This window comes from Triturus cristatus, chromosome 8 (assembly GCF_964204655.1).
Source record: "Triturus cristatus chromosome 8, aTriCri1.1, whole genome shotgun sequence".
Lineage (NCBI taxonomy): Eukaryota > Metazoa > Chordata > Amphibia > Caudata > Salamandridae > Triturus > Triturus cristatus.
In genome coordinates this window covers 805,468,732-805,493,232 of record NC_140591.1, presented here as the reverse complement: position 1 = coordinate 805,493,232, position 24,501 = coordinate 805,468,732, and the positions used below count along the sequence as shown (strand labels likewise).

Below are 24,501 nucleotides of genomic sequence, written 5' to 3'. Positions count from 1 at the left end.
ATCAGACTTGGAAGGTTTGGAGGTAGAGGGAGGGGAGTTTGTGGCCTGACCTGACCCACAGGGTCTGGGTGAACCGTGCTCATGCAGAGGTTGCAGAACTTGCACTGTCCTCTGGCTGGGGTAGGTTGGAATCCTCTTCCATAGCCATGAAAGGAGCGAAAGGAGGACGTGGGCCGGGATGACACTGAGATGCCCAAGGACTTGGCCATAGTCCACAACTCCTTTAAGTGCTCTAGGGCGGCGTCCACCCTGTCTCCTAAGTGATGGAGCCATCAAAGGGCATGTCCATATGGTTAATTTGGACATCCCCAGAAAAGCCAGACTTTCTCAGCCAGACGTTGCGCCAAACAGCCATTGTGGATGAAATAGCTCTGCCCAGTGAATCTGATGTGTCTAGGCGACAGCGTATGGCAAACTTTGCTACATCTCTTTTGTCTACAACAGCTTGGGAGAGGAAAGCCAGGGCATCTCCCGGGAATTGTGACAGCACTTGTGCAACTGTTTCCCATAGTGAATGGAGGTAACAACCCAAGAGGCATGCAGTGTTTACCGACCGCAAAGCTTGGCTGGTGGGAGAGAACATCTTCTTACCAAAGCTGTCCAGCCTTTTGGATTCTTTATCCAGGGTGCGGAAGGGAACGCGCAATTGGAAGCAGAGGTTTGGTCTACCAAGCTTTGGGGGGTTTGGAGCGAGAAGAGAAAAGTTAGGTTGCCTGGTGAAGGACAATGGCGGCAGGTGATGGTTCTGTTCACAGGAGCCCTTGTGCTGGGCTTGGACCAGGTGCCCAGTAAAACATCGGTCAAGGTCTTGTTGGATGGCAGCAAGGGATCTTAAGTGGAAACACCTGGCTGCAGGACCTCTGTCAAGACATTGTTCTTGAATGCCTCCGTAGTAAGCAGCAGGTCTAAGACCTTCGCAATCCTATGCACCACCATAGCGAATGAAGCCCCCTCCTCCGTAGCTAGGTTAAGAGGAGAAAGAGTGTCACGCTCTGCAGAGGTGTCTAAGTCACTGGCATCAACTTGTTCCTCGTACCAGTCGATTTCTTCATTATAAAAAGGGACATCTAAGGGCTCCTTCGGCCTCTCCAAATCCTCATCCAATCCTAGACTTTCAGAATAAGGCAAAGGATAGGACATGGAGATTGACGGCTCTGGTGTTGGCGTCAGAGGACGCCCAACTGGCTCTCTGTCGTCCGGAATCAGGATGGAGGTGTCGCTGCCGATTGGCACGGGCGACATCAAGGGTCTCAGCGCAGGACTAGTTGGTACAGCCGGAGCCAGTCCGGATCCAGGAACTGATCCGAGAGGAGTCCTGGGCTTGGGGGCAGGAGTCGACAGCACATAACTCAGGGGAGCGCCTTCTGGTGAGCCTGCAGGGCCGAAGGTGCGCCGGCAAGATCAAGCTGCCCAAATATGGTGCACATGACATCATAAAAGGTTTTCAATTGGGTGGGGGTCGCTCCTGGCCGAGGAAAGGGAGGGAAACACCGAGCTGACCCAGCCACCTGCTCCGTGGAGTGGGGCATCGAGCGCCTAGAATCATCATCTCGTCAGGTGCATTCTTCGACTTCTTGTGTTTTTTGTGGCGCCTCTTACCTGACCTCAATGACTTCGAGTGAGAGGAGGAAGACTTGATCCCCAGAGCGGTGCTCGGACCTTCCTCTCGACCGAGAGCAGAACAACATCTCTGGGGAGACCTCAGAGGTGCCGGACGCAGGGCAGTGATCAGCTTTAGGGACCGCTCCCTCACAGCTTTTGACGCCATGACCCGGCAGTCAGAGCACGACTTTGGGTCGTGGTCGCGCTCCAGGCACCATAGACACGAGGTGGAGGTCAGTAACCGACATGATGAGGTGGACAGGAAGCGCATGGCTTGAACACTGAGGTCTTCTTACTTGAAATACCTACAAACCGAGAAAAGTCGACAAAAACTCGAAAAAAGTCTGTCAAAAAGTGACAGGGGGTAGCTCTCTTAGACGGATCTGTGCAGGCTGGAGCAGAAAGAAAAGAACTGACGTCAGCACGCCGAGGTGGCGCCTATATAGATGATGCAGACGTCATGTCGACCGACACCATCTACCGGCACACTGGGGTACTGCTATGAAAAATCTTCCAGATCTAGCCGGATGCCTGGAAGTTCTATTTTAAGGAATATGTGGCTGTATGTCTCTAGCAGATATATGTACTTTCCACTTGCCTTGTAAGGGACCACTCAGGGGCCAACTGTAGCTCTGGTCAAGCAACTACGCAAAGTAAATAGGAAACACCATGTTTTCCAACATGGCCTCTACTATGCTGCAACATGCCGCGCACATCACATATGGTTGAGGCAGATTGCTAATGTAGGCCACTAAGAAAAGCCAGTGTATTTAAATAGACATCAAAATTGTGATTGCTAAGTGACATCATGAGTATTTTTGCTAAAGTCCTACATTATAAGTCATCAACGGTGGGGACACACAACTATCCAGCCAGGCAATAGCTAAGGATTCTGGTGAGTGCCACTCACTGATTTCTTTCGTGGGCTGGTCAGTCTTGCACAGGAATGAAAGGTGAATATTGGTTTTATTTACCACGGCATGAACTTGTGGGGTGAATTATTGCTCCAAGCTGAATTCTACTCACAAGTTGCTGATTGGTATTGCGTGGGCTGTCTGCATTAACGTAGAACATCCACTGAAATATGTTACAAGGCTCAAACCTTGTCTCAATTAGTCATATTCAGGCAAAGGCCTGAAATCATCACTGGCAGTAATGCAGGATTTTATAAAAAGATCTCTACTTTTTGCACTGAATGGTCTCCACAAGTTTTCTAGTTGTCCTGCTCAACTCAAAAAAAGGAGACGGCAAAGATCTGGACGCAAAAGGGGACTTCACATATGTGACAAGTCTTACTCAAAATGTTCACTCAGACACTACAAAGCCCTAGGCCCTGGACAGACAGAGAGGGATGGATTAAATACATTGAAGGGTTTTAGGCAAAGATTATTATTAATAGACAGAGTAGCTATCACCTCAGTTGACTAAGCTAAACAATGCACACTTCTAGAATGCCCGGCACCAAAAAAAACAAAGGGTGAGATGCAGGTAAAAAAATCATTAAACATATAGAATAAAAACATTAAGAGAGTGGGACACTACTGAAATTCTTACAGAGCCAATGCATGGTAGTTGAGGGTAATCGCTGGTGCATGTGGTAGTGATTCAGGTGGGTGTATTGTGTGCAATACCATGTAGGTACAGTGACACTAGTGTAAAGCAGAAACAGGTGGTGGCACCTTGTTTTTGAAGGACAATTAGACATTTCAGGTAAGTGGGAATTATCCCTAGAATTAACCCCAACTCCTCTTGGGTTGTTCGTGAATTAGGAATACCTACTTCAGGCTCACACTGAATTGCCTCACTGTAGCCACAATAAGTGTGTCTCCAGCAGGACTGTTTGAGCCCTTTTTATGACCCTTCAAGTGCATGATAAAAGGCTCGCTATAGTCATAACCCTGAAAACACAAGTGAACATTTGGCATCTATGCCAATTAATAAAAGTCTCTTGGGACACAGTTTTATTCAGTTTCTGCGAGCTCCTAAAAGGTATGTAGTAATACTGCAAGTAATAAGATAGGGTCAATCAATCCATCAATGACACTTGTAAAGCGCGCTACATACCCGTAGGGTCTCAAGGCGCTGGGGGGGAGCTGCTACTGCTCGAACAGCCAGGTCTTCAGCTTCTTCCTGAAGGAGAGGTGGTCTTGGGTCAGGCGCAGGTCGGTCGGGAGGGAGTTCCAGGTCTTGGCGGCCAGGTAGGAGAAGGACCTTCCTCCTGTAGTCGCTTTTCGGATGCGGGGGACGGCGGCGAGGGCGTGGTTGGCTGATCGGAGGTGGCGTTTGGGAGCGTAGAAGTTGACTCGGCTGTTGAGGTAGCTCGGGCCTTGGTCGTGTAGGGCTTGGTGTGCGTGGGTGAGGAGGCGGAAGGTGATTCTTTTGTTGACGGGGAGCCAGTGAAGGTCTCTCAGATGTCCGGAGATGTGGCTGGTTCGTGGGATGTCGAGGATGAGTCTGGCTGAGGCGTTCTGGATCCGCTGGAGTCTTTTCTGGAGCTTGGCGGTGGTACCGGCATAGAGGGCGTTGCCGTAGTCCAGTCGGCTGGTGACGAGGGCCTGGGTGACGGTCTTCCTGGTCTCGGTGGGGATCCACCAGAAGATCTTCCGTAGCATGCGTAGGATGTTGAAGCATGCCGAGGAGACGTTGTTGACTTGCCTGGTCATGGAGAGGGAGGAGTCCAGGATGAAGCCCAGGTTGCGTGCATGGTCTGTCGGTTTGGGTGCGGTGCCCAGGGCGGGGGGCCACCAGGAGTCGTCCCAGGCGGAGGGAGAGGAGCCCAGGATGAGGACCTCCGTCTTGTCCGAGTTCAGTTTCAGGCGGCTGGTCGTCATCCACTCGGCTACCTCTTTCATCCCTTCGTGCAGGTTGGCTCTGGCGGCGGCGGGGTCGTTGGTCAGGGAGAGGATCAGCTGGGTGTCGTCGGCGTAGGAGATAATGCGGAGGTTGTGTTTGCGTACGATGGCCGCGAGGGGGCTCATGTAGACGTTGAAGAGGGTGGGGCTCAGAGATGATCCTTGGGGGACGCCGCAGATGACTCCGGAGGCCTCTGACTTGTATGGTGGTAGGCGGACTCTCTGTGTTCTTCCGTCGAGGAAGGAGATGATCCATTCCAGCGCCTTGTCCTGGATTCCGATGTTGCTGAGGCGCCGTACTAGGGTTCGGTGGCAGACCGTGTCGAATGCCGCGGAGAGGTCTAGGAGGATGAGGGCCGCTGTTTCTCCATTGTCCATCAGGGCTCGGATGTCATCGGTGGCGGCGATGAGGGCGGTCTCGGTGCTGTGGTTGGCTCGGAAGCCGGACTGTGAGGGGTCGAGGGATCCGTTCGTCTCGAGGAAAGCGGCCATCTGCTTGTTGGCGGTCTTCTCGATGACTTTGGCTGGAAACGGGAGGAGCGAGATGGGGCGGTAATTCTTGAGGTCGGTGGGGTCCGATGTTGGTTTCTTGAGTAGAGCGCTGAGTTCGGCGTGTTTCCAGCTCTCAGGGAAGATGGTGGTGTCGAAGGATGTGTTGATGATGTTTCGCAGGTGGGGTGCGATGACAGCGTCGGCCATGTTGAAGATGTGGTGAGGGCAGGGGTCGGTTGGTGATCCGGAGTGGATGGAGTTCATCGTGCGGATGGTGTCTTCGGTGCTGATCGGGGTCCAGGCGTGGAGGGTGGTGGGGGGGGGTGGTTGCTCGGTCATGGTGTGCGTCGGTTGGTTGTTGAAGCTGTTGTGTATGTCCGCGATCTTGTTGTGGAAGTATGAAGCGAGGGAGTTGCAGAGGTCTTGCGATGGGGTGATGTCGTTGTTTCCTGCGCTGGGGTTGGAGAGCTCTTTCACGATGTTGAAGAGTTCCTTGCAGTTGTGTGCGTTGTTGTCCAACCGGTCCTTGAATGCTGTTTTCTTGGCGGCGCGGATCAGCTGGTGGTGTTTCCGGGTGGCAAGTTTGAAGGAGGTCCTGTTGTCCAGTGTCGGTTCCCTTCTCCAGACTTTCTCGAGGGCTCGGCAGTTCTTCTTGGAGCTCTTGAGTTCGTCGGTGAACCATGGGGCTTTCTTGCTGCCGGGTCTGCTGGGCGGGGTCCTCAGTGGGGCGAGTTCGTCCGCGCAGTTGCTGATCCACTTCGTGAGGTTGTCGGCGGCCTGGCTGGGGTTCGCTGAGCTGGCAGGGGGGTGCTGGCTCAGGGAGGTGGCGAGCTGGTCTGCTGTGATCTTGTTCCAGCTTCTGCGGGCGGCTTGTTGCTGGTGCTGGTGGGTCGTCGCTTTCTTGAAGGTGAAGTGGACGCAGCTGTGGTCCGTCCATTGAAGCTCTGTGGCGTGGCTGAAGTCGATGTCCTTGCTGGATGAGAAGACAGCGTCGAGTGTGTGTCCGGCGAGGTGGGTGGGGGTGGACACCAGCTGCTTGAGTCCCAGGTTGGCGAGGTTGTCGAGCAGGGTGCTGGTGTTGCGATCGTTGTTATTTTCCAGATGGAAGTTGAGGTCTCCCAGGAGGACGTAGTCAGCGGAGGGGAGGGCATGCGGGCTGACGAAGTCGGCGATGTCCTCGCTGAATTGTGTGCGTGGTCCAGGGGGTCGGTAGATCAGGGTGCCTCTGAGGGTGGTGTTCGGGTTGGTGTGGATCTGGAAATGCAGGTGTTCGGCGCTGGTCAGGGTGTTGTCGGTGCTGGTCGTGAGACGGATGGTGCTCCTGTGGATGATGGCGATGCCTCCTCCCATCTGGTTGGCGTTGCGGTCCCTCCGGACGATCTTGTAGCCCTCTGGGATGGCGGTGGCGATGTCGGGAGCTGAAGAGGCGTTCATCCAGGTCTCCGTGAGGAAGGCAACGTCTGGAGCTGTGGTGTCGAGGAGGTTCCAAAGTTCGATGGCGTGTCTGTGGACGGAGCGGGTGTTGAGCAGGATGCACTTGAGGTGGGTGCTGCTGGTGTTCGGCTTGGTGGGTGCTGGTGCGAGGCAGGTCTGGATGCAAGTGAACTTGCAGGCGTGGCAGCTGAAGGGTCCGTGGGTACGTCGTGGAGTGGCTTGATGGCATTCTGGGAGTCGGCCGGTGTTGAGAGCGGTGAGGGTGGCGGCGGAGTACGTCAGGCGGGTCGGTCGGGGTCCTCGTGGGCCAGGGGTCCTGGCACTGGGCGCGGTCCAGGCGTGGACGGGCGCAGACGGGCTTACCTTTGGCGCGCCTTCGGCGCGCAGTCGGCGCGCCCGCTGCGCGTGGCCGCTGCGCGTTCGCACGGTCGCCATTTAAGGCGAAGTGCGCGGGTGGGCGGAGCAGCTGGGAGGCGGGAGCGGGGAGGGTACAGAATCGAAAAAGGGGCGGGGAAGAGCGGCGGTGGCGGGAAGGGAGGGCGGAGGGGTAGGCGGGCAGCACGGAAGGAAACCACAACACGGGGAAAATAGTAATTAACCCCTTCGATGCTGCGGCCGCTGTGCTGACGGAATCTTGCGCGGGCGTGGTCATGACGGAACGGTTCCGTCATGAGCACAGCTCAACCGTGGCTCATGACGGAACCGTTCCGTCATGAGCACCGAAGGGGTTAAACAGAACAGGCACAAATTCACAACAAAGCAAGGAGAAAAAGAAAGTTATACAAAACAGGCACAAGTTCGTGACAAAACAAGGAAGAAAAGAAAGTTATACAAAACAGGCACAAATTCGTGACAAAACAAGGAAGAAAAGAAAGTTATACAAAACAGGCACAAATTCGTGACAAAACAAGGGCAAAAACAGCCGCAGCGGTGGCAGCCGGCAACCGGCGAACGGGGCAGCAGTGAGGCAGAGGGCAGGCAAGGGGCACACGCAGCAGCTGGTGGCCGTGCGGCGCGGGGGTGTCCCACAAGTGGGTCACACTCACCTGCGTCGCACGGTCGCCCTTTAAGGCCAAGTGCGCGGTTGGGCGGAGCAGCTGGGAGGCGGGAGCGGGGAGGGTACAGAATCGAAAAAGGGGCTGGGAAGAGCGGCGGTGGCGGGAAGGGAGGGCGGAGGGGTAGGCGGGCAGCACGGAAGGAAACCACAACACGGGGAAAATAGTAATTAAACAGAACAGGCACAAATTCACAACAAAGCAAGGAGAAAAAGAAAGTTAGACAAAACAGGCACAAGTTCGTGACAAAACAAGGAAGAAAAGAAAGTTCTACAAAACAGGCACAAATTCGTGACAAAACAAGGAAGAAAAGAAAGTTATACAAAACAGGCACAAATTCGTGACAAAACAAGGGCAAAAACAGCCGAAGCGGTGGCAGCCGGCAACCGGCGAACGGGGCAGCAGTGAGGCAGAGGGCAGGCAAGGGGCACACGCAGCAGCTGGTGGCCGTGCGGCGCGGGGGTGTCCCACAAGTGGGTCACACTCACCTGCGTCGCACGGTCGCCCTTTAAGGCCAAGTGCGCGGGTGGGCGGAGCAGCTGGGAGGCGGGAGCGGGGAGGGTACAGAATCGAAAAAGGGGCGGGGAAGAGCGGCGGTGGCGGGAAGGGAGGGCGGAGGGGTAGGCGGGCAGCACGGAAGGAAACCACAACACGGGGAAAATAGTAATTAAACAGAACAGGCACAAATTCACAACAAAGCAAGGAGAAAAAGAAAGTTATACAAAACAGGCACAAGTTCGTGACAAAACAAGGAAGAAAAGAAAGTTATACAAAACAGGCACAAATTCGTGACAAAACAAGGAAGAAAAGAAAGTTATACAAAACAGGCACAAATTCGTGACAAAACAAGGGCAAAAACAGCCGAAGCGGTGGCAGCCGGCAACCGGCGAACGGGGCAGCAGTGAGGCAGAGGGCAGGCAAGGGGCACACGCAGCAGCTGGTGGCCGTGCGGCGCGGGGGTGTCCCACAAGTGGGTCACACTCACCTGCGTCGCACGGTCGCCCTTTAAGGCCAAGTGCGCGGGTGGGCGGAGCAGCTGGGAGGCGGGAGCGGGGAGGGTACAGAATCGAAAAAGGGGCGGGGAAGAGCGGCGGTGGCGGGAAGGGAGGGCGGAGGGGTAGGCGGGCAGCACGGAAGGAAACCACAACACGGGGAAAATAGTAATTAAACAGAACAAGCACAAATTCACAACAAAGCAAGGAGAAAAAGAAAGTTATACAAAACAGGCACAAGTTCGTGACAAAACAAGGAAGAAAAGAAAGTTATACAAAACAGGCACAAATTCGTGACAAAACAAGGAAGAAAAGAAAGTTATACAAAACAGGCACAAATTCGTAACAAAACAAGAGCAAAAACAGCCGCAGCGGCGGCAGCCGGCAACCGGCGAACGGGGCAGTAGTGAGGCAGAGGGCAGGCAAGGGGCACACGCAGCAGCTGGTGGCCGTGCGGCGCGGGGGTGTCCCACAAGTGGTGATGGTCCTAATCAAGGCAGGCAGTACCAGCAGGAATAAAAAAAAAAAGCTGAGCTTTCACTAAATCTACTCGAATTAATCTAGCCTAATGCAGCACCAAGAGAAGTCCGCAAGTGCTGAAGAACACAATCGGGAGAAAACTACTCGCAAGATGCAGCTTAAGCATTACACCGAAGATAAAATCTAATTTCAGGTTCACAGTAAAATATATTTAAAGTGGAGCCATTGATATGCCCAACATTTATAAAATAATGAAAAAGTAGCAAAATATTTTCAAATATACTTACATTTTTCTTAAAGCCAAAGTAGGCACCAATAAAGGTCAGTGGGACAGATATGCAAAACCACAGGGCCAGTATGGCAACCAAAGTACCGAATGGAATAGCTGCTGAAGATCCTTCTCCCCATAGGATTAAATTCATGACAAAGAAATCAGCAAACACAATGCTGCAAAAACAAACAAGGTACTTTAATTAGATACAACTTTAAGTAAAAGCACAGCGTCATACATCATTAAGATTTGTAAACGTTTCACAGAACTCAAACATTAAGGTTCTGTTTAAGTGGCTTTTATCATCTATTTGGCCATCTTGTTACACCCTTTGGTACCTACTGCAATATCAATCAAACTGAGGCCAGCTTCTCATCCACAAAGAAAGCAGCATTATTCTTTTAGCTGAGTCTTGGCAGCCTCCTATGAGACCTGCAGAATACGCAGAGGTAGCCAGGGCATATCTGAGCTCAATACATAATTGGTCTTAAACACAAACAATATTCAGGTGGAACGAAGAGAATTAACTCTCAATCTGAAACAGGATTAACAAATGCAAAGTATACACAAAATTGAAAACGTTTCTTATCTTTAACAATCATTTTGCAGCTTGTACTGCCGTAGATCTAGTGTTAGGTGCACATGTTGCAACTTGATTTGCCTCGAAGTTAAGAGTTTAGTTTACAGGTAACTTGTGATTCCTCCCCAAAAACTCACAATGCACCAAGAGAGACTCCACCTTGGATGGTTTTTTAGGTCTCGCGCCTAGCGGTGCACTGCGCAGCACGAGACATTTTGTATGTGAAAAACAGGTAATATTAGGTGCCCCTAGGAAATCGCACACGCTCGTGCCTGTGAGTTTCCTTTTGAGCTTCCCCAATTGGCCTTTGCGTGCGTCTTATTGTAAAAGACTGCACGCAATTGGCCCGAGGCACGCGCATAGCTCCTCACATGGCCTATAGGCCGTGGGAGGAGCAATTATCGTGCCCAGACACGGGCACGATAATTGAAAGCACATGCCTCTCGCGCGCACGTCTGCCAGATCGCAGCGCTCAGCACCTTTCAAGCGCCGTCTAGCTCTCCGACTCTTCTGATCCAGTTCCCAGGAAAATAAGGAGCGGACGCTTTATTTTCTTCTACTTGTTTATTATTTAAGGGGTCGGGGGAAGGTTTAATTGTCATAGTGTAGGAAAATTTGGGTGGTTATGAGGCATATTCTGCCTCTAGTGCCCGGTTCCCATGTTGGCTTGAGCAGTCTTCCCTGTAACAAAAGGCCTTTGGGCCAGGTCCTCGCTCAGGAGGGAGCCTTGTGCAGCCCTGGGCCCCCGTGTGCATGAGATGAGTGGGGGCCCTGTGCGGTGGGTGGCACCCAGTGCCCCCCCGCACCAGCAGGGAGCCTCGTGCAGCCCTGAGCGCCTGTTTGCATGAGATGACTGGGCCCCGTGCGTTGTGTGGCACCCAGTGCCCCCCGCGCCAGCAGGGAGCCTCGTGCAGCCCTGGACCCCCGTGTGCATGAGGTGATTGGACCCGTGCGGTGGGTGGCAGCCACGCCCAGCAGGGAGCCTCATGCAGGCCTGGGCCCCCTGTGTGTGAGGTGCCTGGGCCCCGTGCGGTGGGTGGCACCCCGAGGCCTGCTCTGCGGACCCCCTCTGCCTCTCCTGTACACAGCTCACCCTCCCACCCCTCCAGCAGCAGAAGGTTGATATGGCCGCCTGTGATGCGCCTGAAACCCGATCTCCCTCTAGCACAAAATTTTCTCCAGCGCCTCCTGCCCTCGCACCGCCTGGCTCTGGGCGCTTCCAGCCCCCCACTATCCCAACTGTCCCCCGGGACACTCCCAACTGCAGGTGCGGGGCTGCTGGGAGCTGCTGAAGGGGCACTTCGTGGGTGCCCGCGGTGGTTGCTGCGGTCCGTGGGGGGGCCGTGGTGGTACGCGGCTTCTGGCTAACACTTATGCTGTGCATGGGTTGTGGGTACGTGCGCTTTGAGGTCGTGCGTGGTTGTGAATGTGCCTGTGTTGTAGGGGTATGTTTGGCAGCAGCGGAGTGTTTCTGATGGGCGTGCATGTGCTTGGAATGTGTGTCCGTCGGGTGTGGGCAATGCCTCAGAGTGCACTTGTGATTCGTTGGCCTGCTGTGAGGTGTGTGCAAGTGTTGTGGGGAACTTGTGCGTGTGTTGCTGTGGCAATGCCTTGTCTATTTGAGTCTGTTGTGAGTTGCGATTTAGCTGTGTGAGGTGACGATGGCCTGAGTTGTGTGTCGGTGTGTGTGTGACCTGTCCCTACGAAATGGTGTTGCATCATTCATGTACGTATGTAGTGAGCGGTGGAGATGGTTTGTGAGTAGCATTTTGTGTGAGTTGCGTGAGATGGCCGTTTTCTTTGTATGCCTGTAGTGTGGTGTTTCATGCACGTGTGGTGCGATGTCTTGTGACTTGTGTTTTGTAGACGTATGTGTGTTGTGGCGTTTCATGTAAGTGTAAGGTGATGTTGGCTTGTGTTGTCGGTGTTTGTGGCATGTGCCTACGAAGTGGTGTTGTGCGTTGGTGAGATGGTTTGTGACTAGCATTTTGAGTGCGTGAGATGACAGTCCTCTGTAGCCCTATGCCTGTGTTGTTGTGTTTCATGTAAGTGTAAGGTTTGTGAGTAGCATTTTGTGTGTGTGTGAGATGACCATGCTTTGTAACCCTATGCCTGTAGTGTGGTGTTTCATACATGTATGTGTGGTGCGCTGTCTTGTGCATTTTGTGGTCGTGTGTATGTATGCGCGTCAGAGTGTGTGTTGTGGTTGGTGGGGAGTTCGTACCCCCGGGCATCCGTCCCTAGATGAATGCGCGCAGACAATTCTTAATTATACGGCAGGGCGCGGTGGCTGGGTCTGACATTTAAGCTTGAATGGATAATAAATTGCATTACGAGTGAAGGGGCCGGGGGTCGCGGGGCAGGAAGCGGGGAGTTGAACTTGTCCGAGCTCCACCGCAGTCTCAAGTTTCTGCTAGTGCCCAGGGTGGAGGGGCAGAGGGGGGGAGACTCGGGGGTTGGAGGGCTCTTCTGCACGTACACAAGGGCGCCTGCACCCTCCATCACGAGGAGACTGCGTCCCCTGCTGGCCGGCGCCTTCCTCTCTCGCCACATGCTCGTTTCACGCCGAATCGCCACTTGGGGAAGGAAAGCCTGTAGCTCCAGAGGTCAATGTACTTGCTGCTGATATTTGTGTGATGAATACGATTGCATGGGATGTTAAGCGCTTCTAGCCAGCGCAAACCTAAGAAAACAAGCATTTGCAATGCAATAGGTCTCGCATTTTTAAAGTTTGAGCTATTGGTGTTGCATTATTTAACAATGCCTATAGCTCAAACTTTAATAATGCGAGACCTATTGCATTGCAAATGCTTGTCCTTACATGGGTGAGAGTTAATTAGTGTAGTAATCCGAAACACGACAGTCTTTGTATAGTGGTATATCATGCCTAAATGTTTGAAAAGAGTCTAAGCACCACAGTGTGAGCTTGCATCTGGGGAAGCGGGAGAGAACATATGAATCTAAATTACTATAATCTGCAAAATGGCTGCTACAGGTAAGTAATGTGTTCTGTTTGCAGCAGGTGTTGCTGTAGGTTGCACATTCTGCATAGACCAGAAAACAGTGCCAGTCTCCCTGAAGCAGTGGCTTGCAAGCTACAGGAGAAGACGTTTGGGACAACGTTTTAAGAACAGTTTAAGCGACTTGCGCGTCTTGGTGGGCTTGAATGTACACAAAATAATGCTTTGTGAAAGCGTGGATGGTAGATCATATTGCATCTATACAAATGGCTGCATGTGGAATGTGGCAAAGGAAAGCCATAGGGGGCCCCTTTTGCCAGTGGGATGTGTTCTCGGCTCAACATGCAATGCAAGTTTTGCCTTAGTATAATGGACTTGGATACACCCGACTAGCCATCCAGCAAACTGACTTGGGAACAGGCTCTCTAAGTGCTCTAAGTGTGGATTACCAAAAGCTACATTTGCTTAGTCTTTTTAATAGCTTTGGTTCTATCAGTGCAATACATGAGAACTCTAAGTCTAGAGAGTGTAAAACTTTCTGCAATTGTTTGAGGTTGTGGAAAAAAAGATTGACAAATCAATGGTTTCATATGAAAAGGGGAGACAACCTTAGGCAGAAAACAAGGGTATGTCTTAAAAATGAACCAACCTTTCTGCAATTGACTAAAAGGTTCCTCTGCAGTTAATACTTGCAATTTATCCACTCTATGAAGGCAAGTGATAATGGAATGGATAGAGTAAATGAATGTGTACATACAGTTATCAGCGGTAGTGAAGGAAAAGCATATGCAAATATCCCTGATCAATTCCTCCACAATGCATTGCCCATGGACTGTGGGTAACTGGAGGTGAAGCTGTGCCATTTTGTATTCTTGCACTCTACAAATGGCTCAATAGTTGGGGTCCTGCAGCAGACAATGTACTGTTGAAAGGCTTTAGTCTTGATCCAACTCTGGTCCTTGTATTGAAGCGTCCTGATGAGAAGGCCTGTGAAGTCGTTGTGCTGCTCTATGAGGTTTCCTACTTGGAGAACGGCTTTAAGGTGATTGGCGTGATGCGCATTGTCTGGGTCAACTTGGACAACTGAGGTGAGTGAGTATCACCTTGCTGTTGAATGTAATACACTATGGTCATGTTGTCTGTACGAACAAGCTCTATTTTGTAGTTAATTCGTTTTTTAAACATCCTTAACACAAATTGAATTGCCATAAATTCTGGAGACTGACGTGCGACCTCTGTTGCTAAGTAGCTCATTATCCTTGAACTATGAGGTCACCCAAATGTGCTTCACACACAGTGAGGCATCTGCAGTAATGGTCACTGGTAGCAGAGAAACAACTTTGCTAGTACTAGGCTCTTGCTGTTCCACCACTGCAGTTTGTGCTCAACTGTGGGCCCCACCAACACTAGATCCTCCCATTGACCAGTCGTTTTGTGATCATTTTTGTCCAGACACTGTTGCAATAGGTGCATGTGCAAATGAGCATTTGAGATTATTGCGATAGAAGATGCAAGCATTCCTCAATGCATATTTGAAACAGGCTTGAAAGACTATGTTGGGTAACTCTGATCAAGGCTTGGACTTTAGAGTCTCTCTGGGTTGGGGCTATACATCTTGGCCTCGAGACTTGGCCTCTAGTGCTTTAATCCAAAAGGCCATTTGGGGGTTGAACCACCTCTGGAACAGTGGGCTGGGCCAACTGTCATGTTTTCTTCTGGGATGGTTAGGGGATTGAGGCAGGCTGTTTCGGTGATGTTCCCTGCTCTGGAGCAGTCAGTACAGCTCCTCTTCTATTTTTATTATTCAGTCCTTTACGTTTCCAGGATAGGACTCCTAGTAGTGAATCTGGTTTGCAGACTTATGCGACTCTGGAGGATTTGAATCAGTCAGCAGCTTCTGAGGATGATCTGCGGATAGCACCATCTTGTTGCGCTTAGAACAGTCCATGTTTTGGGTTGGCCGCTAAGAATGAATCTCAGGTTGTTGCACCTAGCATGATCAACTGCATCTTCCACACAAACTTAGAGCTGTCTGGATGATATCATCTGAAAAGGATTATGTTACTTACCCAGTAAGCATCTGGTCTTGGCATGTAGAGCTGTAGATTCACACGCTTTGCATACTCCTGCCATCTAGATTTGTGTCCGCATGTTTGCAAGTTGTTTTTCTTAGAAGTCTTTCCTAGTCACGAGGTAAGGTGACTCCTTTTGGTGATCGTGCGCATGGGCATAGACTCCATTGGTTAATTGTTTTCCCGCAAGAGGAGTGAGTGTAGTACAGAGATGTCCATGCATATGTAATGTAAATGATGAAAACTGCAACAAATACAGGTACCCAGGGAGGTGGGAGGGCTCAGGTGAATCTACATGCCAGGAACAGATGCTTACTGGGTAAGTAACATAATCCGTTAGAGGCATGTGTGCTGTAGATACACATGCTTTGCATAGACTGTGTAGCAATATTCCCCCAAAGCGGTGGATAACTGGTAGATGTTGCAGTTGTTTAAAAAAGTGTCTATAGCACTGCTTGCCCTACACTGGCTTGTTGACGTGCGAACACATCCATACAACAGTGTTTGGTAAATGTGTGTGGTGTGGACCATGTTGCTGCCTTACAAATGTTAGCTTTAGGGATGTTACCTAAGAGGGCCATAGACGCTCCTATTTTACGAGTGGAATGTGCTGAAGGCGGTATAGATAAAGCTCTTTTAGCTTTATCGTAGCAAGTTTGAATGCATTTAACAATCCATCTTGAAATACCAGATTTAGAGATAGGATTGCCTTTGTGAGGTGTAGCAAACGCAACAAACAGTTGTTTTGTTTTATGAAAATCTTTTGTTCTTTTAATATAGTACAATAACGCTCTTCTGAGATCAAGTGTGTGAAGAGCTCTTTCTGCTACGGAATCAGGCTGAGGGAAGAACACAGGTAACTCAACTGATTGGTTGATATGAAAAGCAGAAACCACTTTGGGATGGAATTTTGGGTTGGTGCGAAGAACTACTCTATCTTTCTGAAGCTGAAAGAAGGATTCTTCTAAGGTGAATGCTTGCAGCTCACCAACTCTCTTCAATTAAGTGATAGCAATGAGGAAGGCAACTTTCCATGAAAGAAACTGTAATGGACAGTTGTGTAATGGCTCAAAAGGTGGACCCATGAGTCTTGATAGGATAATGTTCAAATTTCAAACTGGTGCAGGAGGTACCATGGGTAGTATTACTCGTTTAAGTCCCTCCATAAATGCTTAATTACTGGAACCTTGAACAAAGATAGCTGTTGTTTGTTTTGCAAATATGCAGCTACTGCCGCAAGATGCAATTGAATAGAAGTGTAGGCTAGACCAGCACGCTGTAGATGCAAAAGATAACAAATAATATTTTGGATAGAGGCATCTAGTGGATCAATATTTTTTTTTTTTTTTTTTAAACTTATTTTTATTGCCATTTTCACATTTCATACATTGTACATCATTCATATTCTTCAAGTGGTCGTGTCCGATCATACATCCTGTAAGGATACTTAACAACTGTATTGATTGATGATTCGTCACCAGGAAGCATAAACAGTGCATACAGTTATCGTGACGTTCACATCCTACGATCTCGGGTTCCATATATGGCAAAGGAACTGGGGTTTAACATAGGTATAAACTAGGGAATGAAAATGGAAGAATATATCCAATTACACTAGTGAGGGAATGTAGCGTCGTGATGGTGAGGCACCTCTGATACTCATGTTTGCCTATCCTAGTCGTTACGACCGAGAATCGTAATAGTGTGCCTGGAGCTAGGGTTTGTCAAGACCTCGCGCGGCTGGGAGTCTACGGATTCAGGTGGGCAGAGCCTGTGACTGTGTACTCTGGATTAGTTGTGTAGATGCGTCATCTGGTGGGTCCGCCCCCGGGGAGAGCTGCCTAAACTGGTATAATAACATGGCCCATTCCATTGATATAGGGTGCTTGCGGGTCCCTTTCACCTCCTCCTCCCGTAATGTCTCCTCCGCCGCCGCCCATTTGTACGTAGCTCCCACCCACGCCGCCACCGGAGGACCGGTGGGGGAACGCCAATGCATGGCTATGCTGCGTTTGGCCAAGAGCACCGCTAAGGAGAGGAAGCGAGTCTGCACCTTGTGCTGCTTACTTACGCGAAAGATGCCTATGGCACTGGCCTCCCAAGTGTTCATGCAAGTTAGCCCAGTGAGGGTACTCAAAGCGGTGTGAATGTGGTGCCAGAAGATTTGAATGACGGAGCAGCTCCAAAACATATGCCGAAAGTCTTCATTTTGTTCGTGACATCTGGGGCATAGGAACTGAGTGTCAGGGTAGAATCGTTGGAGGCGTGCAGGTGTGAGATAGGCCCTGTGTAGGATGTAATATTGGATGTTTTTAAAACGTGCGTTTCTGGAGACTTTCTTAGGGTATCTCAAAGCCTTCTCCCACTCCCCCTCATGGAGCACCCGCCCGATTTCCGCCTCCCAGGTGGCCCGGAGGGTCGCCAATGGTTTATTAGTCAATTCCCGTATGGCTTTGTAAAGCCATGTAGTTAGATGGCGTCCTGCTCCCATATGTAGGATCGTGTGTAGCACTGGGTGTGTGTGTGGTTCCCCATTACTTAGGTCCTGATGCGGTCGGTAGCTATCTAGGAGTTGGCGGTGAAGCAGGAACTGCCCTGGGGGAAGCTCGTATTCCTCCACCAAACTAAGGAACGGTCTTAGTTGCCCGTCCTCGAAAAGGGACGCCGCCTCCGTTAAGCCACACCTCGTCCATGTGCGAAGCGCGCTATTCGTGTAGTAGTGTTCCCGGTTGGGCCATCCTACCAGAGTGAGTAGAGGGGAGTACAACGGGGTCCCCGGGGACATGCGGTGTATCCGCAGCATGCACTTACGTGCGACCAACACCTGTAAGGGGTACGTGGGCTTTGGGTGTGTGCCAGGGAGGAGCAAGCGACGGATCTCCGGAACCGATACCTGTCCTGCGATGGTATGAGTTTCCACAGTATACCTGTCTGCTGTCCAATGAGACAGCCATTGCAGTTGTGCTGCTAAGAAGTAGGTTTCGAATGATGGGGCTCCCAAGCCACCCTGCGTGGTGGGCAGTTGTAGTTTTGTCAGGGCTATTCTGTGTCTGGTGGACCCCCAGATGAGCGCACTAAGAAGGGAGTCTAGGTCCCGGAAAAAGGTCCTGGGCGGGATTACGGGCAGGTTGGTAAAAAAATACAGCAATCTCGGAACCATGATCATTTTGGCCAACGCTACTCTCCCAATTGGAGCCAATGGGAGGCTCTTCCAAAATCCGATCGTAGCCCTAATGCTCGCCAGTGCCTTGCAATGGTTACCCTCGAACATATCTGTGGAGGAGTGGTAGAGACGAATTGAATATGCTACTTACCAGTATGCATCTGTTCTTGGCATGTAGGGCTGCTGACATTCATATCTGTGCATAGATCGCCGCCTAGTGTTGGGTCCGGATGTTTGCACGTTGTTGTCCTGGAAGAGTCTTCGGAGTATCCTTGGATAGGTGACTCCTCCCCTGGACTACAGTGCGCATGGGCATCCTCTCCATCCTCAGATTGTTTTTCGCCATTGTGGCAGTGATGGAGTAGATACAGAAAGTGATGACCATGCTTACAGTAATTCTGAGAGCTGCAGCTGCTACAGGCGCCGGGGAGGAGGGAGGGCGATATGAATGTCAGCAGCCCTACATGCCAAGAACAGATGCATACTGGTAAGTAGCATATTCAGTTCGAGGCATGTGGGCTGCTGAATTCATATCTGTGCATAGAATGTATAGCAGTGCCCTCTATTAGCGGCGGCCACCAGTGCCAGCTGCAGCGGTCTGAAAAAGGGTTTTGAGAACAGCCTGTCCTACAGCTGCCTGCTGTTTTGACTGCACATCTACGCAATAGTGTTTTGTAAATGTGTGTGTAGTGGACCAGGTGGCTGCTCTACATATATCATGCAGGGGAATATTTCCTAGAAAAGCCATGGAGGCCCCTAACTTACGTGTTGAGTGGGCTCGTGGGGGAATAGTTAATGTGCGTTTTGCCTTTTGATAACAAATTTGGATACACTTAACTATCCATCTGGCTATCCCTGCTTTGGAGATGGCGTTACCTTTGTGGTGTGGGGCAAAGGCAACGAACAGTTGTTTTGTCTTCCTAAAGGGTTTGGTCCTGTCGATGTAATACATGAGGGCCCTTTTGACATCTAGTGTGTGGAGTGCCCTTTCCGCGACAGTTTGTGGGTTTTGGAAGAAAACGGGCAGTTCAATAGTTTGATTCATGTGGAACTGCGATATTACCTTGGGCATGAATTTGGGGTTGGTACGTAGTACGACCCTGTTGGCATGAACCTGAATAAATGGCTCTTGAACTGTTAGTGCCTGGAGTTCACTAACTCTTCTTAAAGAAGTGATCGCTACCAGGAAGGCTACTTTCCAGGTGAGGAATTGAATCTCGCATGAGTGGAGAGGTTCAAAGGGTGGACCCATCAGGCGTGTGAGGACCAGGTTGAGGTTCCACATTGGAGCTGGTGGGTGGCTTGACTCGTTTGAGTCCTTCCAAGAATGCTTTGATGGCAGGCACTCTGAATAGAGAGAGGTGCTGCCTGGTTTGTAGATAGGCTGATATTGCGGTCAAATGGACACGTATAGAGGTGTACGCCAGATTGCATCGGTATAGGTGTAGGAGGTAACAAATGATGTTTTGGATGGATGCGTCCAGCGGATTAATGTCATTATTACCGCAGTAAATAACAAACCTTTTCCATTTGGCTGCATAGCAAGCTCTTGTAGTGGGTCTTCTGGCCTCCTTGATGATGTCCATACAGTCAGGTGGCAGGTTGAGGTAGCCAAACTCTAGGACTTCAGGAGCCAGATCGCCAGGTTCAGCTGTTGCGGATCTGGGTGCTGAATCTCTCCATGGTTCTGCGTTAAATGCGCGGGTTTGATCCGCAGCCTTTGATGCGGCACCACGGAAAGTTCGAGGAAGGTGGTGTACCATGGCTGGCGTGCCCACGTAGGAGCAACTAGGACGAGTGTTAGGGAGTGTTGTCTGAGTTTGCGAGCCACCAGCGGTATCAACGGTGCTGGGGGAAAAGCGTACGCAAATCTGCCAGACCAGTTCATCCATATCGCATTGCCCTGCGACTGCGGATGTGGGAACCTGGCGGCAAAGCTTTGGCATTTTGCGTTTTCGCTTGTGGCGAACAGGTCTATCTCTGGATGACCCCACTGCTGGAAGTACGGCTGGAGTACTGATGGGTGTAACTCCCACTCGTGCATCTGGTGGCTGTGTCTGCTGAGCAGATCCGCCATTTGGTTGTCCTTGCCGGGGAGGTGTTCCGCCATGAGGAACATGTTCCTCTGAATGGCCCACTTCCACATGCTCTGAGCCAGATGAGACAACTGTGGAGAGTGCGTCCCTCCCTGCTTCTGTATGTAGTACATTGCGGTCATGTTGTCCGTCCGGATCAACACGACCTTGTTGCACAGATGTACTTTGAATGCCTTCATGGCTAGGAAGATTGCCATCAGTTCCAGAAGGTTGATGTGCATCTTCTTCTGTTGTGTCGTCCATAGTCCCTGCACTGTGTAGTGGAGTACATGAGCTCCCCATCTATGGAGAGACGCGTCTGCTGTCAGTACTATTTGTGGAACAGGCTCTTGGAACGGTCGGCCCTTGCAAAGGTTTTGTGGATTCCACCAATGCAGAGAGTTGTATGCCCGACCGCTCACCAACACTAGGTCTTTCAATTGTCCTTGAGCCTGATTCCACTGACGTGCCAAGCACTCCTGAAGCGGGCGCATATGTAGTCTCGCGTGTGGGACTATGAAGATGCAGGAGGCCATCATGCCTATCAACTGCATGAACACTCGCGCCGGAAGTGAGTGATTGGGTTTGAACTTGGAGATCAGCAGTTGTATGCTGTTGATTCTCACCAAATTGGGCTGAGCCGTGGCCGCCAGAGTGTCTATAGTCGCACCTAGGTACTGTTGTACGTGTGCGGGCAGCAGATGGGATTTTGGGTAATTTAGTGAGAACCCCAGACTGTGAAGGAGGTGAATGGTGCGGGACATGTGGCTGGCACATTGCTGGGCTGACTTTGCTTGAACGAGCCAGTCGTCCAGGTAAGGGTAGACATGTATGTGCTGCCTCCGTAGATGTGCCGCTACAGTAGCTAGGCACTTTGTAAACACCCTTGGTGCCGTTGTCACGCCGAAGGGAAGGACTTTGAACCGGTAGTGCTGCCCTTGAACAGTGAACCTGAGGTATTTTTTGTGTGATGGGTGAATGGGTATGTGGAAATACGCATCCTTGAGGTCCAGTGTGGCTAGAAAGTCTCCCTGCTTGAGCAGCGGGAGGACTTGCTGTAGAGTGAGCATGTGAAAATGCTCGGAAAGAATGTATCTGTTTAGGGGTCTCAGGTCTAATATAGGTCTGAGTGACCCGTCCTTTTTCGGTATTAAAAAGTACAGGGAGTACACCCCCGTACCTTGCTCGTGGACGGGTACGACCTCTATTGCGCCTTTTAGAAGCATACTTTGCACCTTCTGCTGTAAGAGCGTTAAGTGCTCTGAGGACATAGGACGGTTTTTTGGAGGTATTGTGGGTGGAGTGGAGGTTAGTTCTAGACAGTAACCGTATTTGACAATATCTTTGACCCACCTGTCCGTGGTGATGGAGTTCCACGTGGACAGGAACCTTTGTAGCCTTCCCCCGACAGGTGTTATGTGGTCGGGAGGAAGGGAGAGGGCGTCACTGCTTGTTCTTGGGGGAGGACCTGGTGTTGCCGTAGCCGCGTCCTCTGCCCTTTGTACTGGAGCCACAATATCCACCCCGGGTGTTTTTATCGTAGGTGGTTTGGGTATTGCCTTTGTTGTATGTCTGCTGTGACCCCTGCCCTCTACCTGCTCCTCTATTTCCGGGGCGACGAAAGGAGCTGCTCCGAAAGGACTGAGTCTGGAGAGCCCCCATTGACTTTGCGGTGTCCGTGTCCTTTTTTATTTTCTCAAGGGCCGTGTCAACCTCCGGCCCGAATAAATAGTCGGGGTTGACAGGTTGGTTCAGTATATAATTTTGCACCTCAGGTTTGAATCCGGAGATTCGCAACCAGGCATGTCGTCGCAGCATGACGCTTGTGTTTATGGCCCTGGCCGCCGTGTCTGCGGCATCTAGTGCACACTTGATGGAAGCATTTGTGAGTAGCTGTCCCTCTCTGATAAGAATTTCTGCACCTTCTTTGAACTGGTCAGGGAGATGTTGGAGTAGTTGCTCCATTGTATCATAGTACGCTCTATCGTAGCGAGCGAGGAGCGCTTGAGTGTTGGCTATGCGCCATATGTTGGCAGCCTGGGCGGCAACTCGCTTGCCAGTGGTCTCTAAAACCTTGGACTCTTTGTCCGGGGGAGGAGCGTCACCTGTTGATTGCGAGTGTGCCCTCTTGCGAGCATTCGCAACGACAATGGAGTCGAGAGGTAATTGGCCTCTGATGTAAGTAGGGTCCCCAGGTGCTGATCTGTACTTTTTGTCGATCCTGGGGTTTATCACCCGTGCCCTGGTGGGTTCCTTGAAGATGTCCTTGGCTGGTTTGAGGACTCCTTTAACAAGCATGGGCAGAGTCTTTACATGCCTTTCCGAGGAAGCGAAAGTGTCCATAAGGAAGTCGTCTTCCACGGTGTCAGAGTGAAGCTGCACGTCATGATTATTTGCAGCACGTTCAATAAGAGCGTTGAACGCTGCTGTGTCCTCTGTCGGAGATGTTTTCGCTCCATAGAGTTGTGGGTCCTGTGCATCTAGAGGTGCACTGGGGTCTGCAGGGTCGCCCCAAGTTTGATCAGGGTCCTGTTGGTCATCAGGGTCCATGTCTCCGTGGTAAGGGACTTGGTCATCCATAGAGTCTGCCAACGCATCCGTGTCGGAGTGTGTGGGAGAGAAGGATAGTGGGTCCTGGTAGGGCGAGTCGAAAGATTCGCAAAGCACAGGTTCTGAGTCCACAGGCAGCTTTCTCTTTAGTGGGATCCTGAAAGGGTCCAAGGGTGGCTCTGAAGTTATCCTCCGGTCATGGATAACCATCCTGCCGGTGTTGGCGTCGATGTAACGGGACGGAGACGTCTCAGCAGGTGTAACCGTGGTGTGGGTGACCCGTGTCCTGAGTTGGAACATTTTCGGGATCGTGGATGGCGCCGAAGAGGCTGTTTGAGCTTTTAGTGGGCCGGAGCCCGATGTGTCCTGGAGGACCGCTTGGGTTTTGCTGCTTTGTGCTGCAACGGTTCGCGCGTGAAGCGCTTTCGAGGCCTTAGCGCCCAGGTTGGTAGAGGCGGCCGTGGACTTTTTCGGCGCCGGTGGGTCATCGGGTCGAGGGGCGGAAATGGCCGTCGACGTCTTCGATGCAGGAGGCTTCGGTGTTGCCGTGGAAGCGACGTGAGACGCAGCAGGTGGTATGACCTTTGGTTTAGGAGTCGGTGGCGTCGGCGCCGAGAGCCGAGCAGGTTTGATGGCACCGAGGGCCTTTTTCCGAATGCCGACTCCGGCGTCGGCCGCTTCGAGTTCGGCACCGAAGTCTCGTTTGGTGCGCTCGGTGCCGATGCGTGTCGCTGTCGTCGAAGGTGTGGAAGGCCTCGATCCGACTAGCGCCACTTTCGGTTTCGGTTTCATTTGTACCGGTGCAGCTTTCAGTTTCGGTTTGGTAGAAGGGAAACCAGCCGGTGTAGGTAATAATGGCTGCCGCTGAACGTCCGAGGACGGGCCCGAGGGCGGGGCCGAAGAACCGCGGGATAGGTCTCGGGTAAGGCCCGAAGGCGATCCCTCGACCGGAGCCATAGACTGTGGCACTGGGCCCTCGTCAGTCTGAACGGGTAGGCCTTGCTCGTCATTGGAGCTACTCTCTTCGGCCCCTAAGGCCTCATCGTCGTCTCCTACCTCGGCGTTGTCTTCATCTCTGCGAAAGAGTGATTCGTCGACGTCGTCCGAACCGGAGTCATGTTCGGAACCGGGATTGGAGGGTAGGATTTCCAACTCCTCTACATCTTCGGCGTTGAAGATGTCTGCCGGGGCCGGTGCCGCGTGCTGCGCTTCGAGTCTCGCCGCTCGACGATTCCGTAGAGTCTTCTTGGAACGGAACCGGGCACAGGCCATGCATGTCGATTCGTCGTGGTCCGGCGACAAGCATTTGTTGCACACCGGGTGGACGTCGATGTGGGGATATTTCGCATTACACACGGGGCACCTCTTGAATGGTGTCCTCGACTCCATCGTCGGTGTCGTCGATGGTCAGGTAAAAAGCGAAAAGTTGTTTCCGAAGTTAGTAAGCTAACAGGTAGGGTCGAAACCGATCGAGTGAACAGTACCGACGCGAACTAAAGGCCTTTTGGCCTCGACTAACTTTTTCCTAACTGGAGTTAAGATAGCACATCCGAACCCAATGGCGGAAAAAAACAATCTGAGGATGGAAAGGATGCCCATGCGCACTGTAGTCCAGGGGAGGAGTCACCTATCCAAGGATACTTCGAAGACTCTTCCAGGACAACAACGTGCAAACATCCGGACCCAACACTAGGCGGCGATCTATGCACAGATATGAATTCAGCAGCCCACATGCCTCGAACACCAAGGTATCGTCCTCCGCGCTCCAAGGCACTCGCTGGGTTCCTATGTGAACCTCCTGCGGAGGTAGTTCCAGATGCAGCGGATAAATTGTGGATTTATCCCAATTCACTCGTAGTCCTGAGGCCGCAGTAAATTCCTGCAAAGTTTCCCAGAGGGGTGTCAGATCGTCCGCAATGTCCC

The 24,501-nt window shown here is 51.5% G+C and overlaps 1 protein-coding gene across 1 annotated transcript in view; it reads right to left on the bottom strand.

Moving 5' to 3' along the window:
* The window catches only part of TM9SF2 (transmembrane 9 superfamily member 2), a 262,110-nt gene that overhangs the window by 79,398 nt on the left and 158,211 nt on the right, over nucleotides 1–24,501 (bottom strand). The window contains exon 13 of the mRNA XM_085622258.1: nucleotides 9,195–9,354. Within this exon, the coding sequence (XP_085478384.1) occupies nucleotides 9,195–9,354 (160 nt within the window). The remainder of the gene's footprint in view (nucleotides 1–9,194; nucleotides 9,355–24,501) is intronic.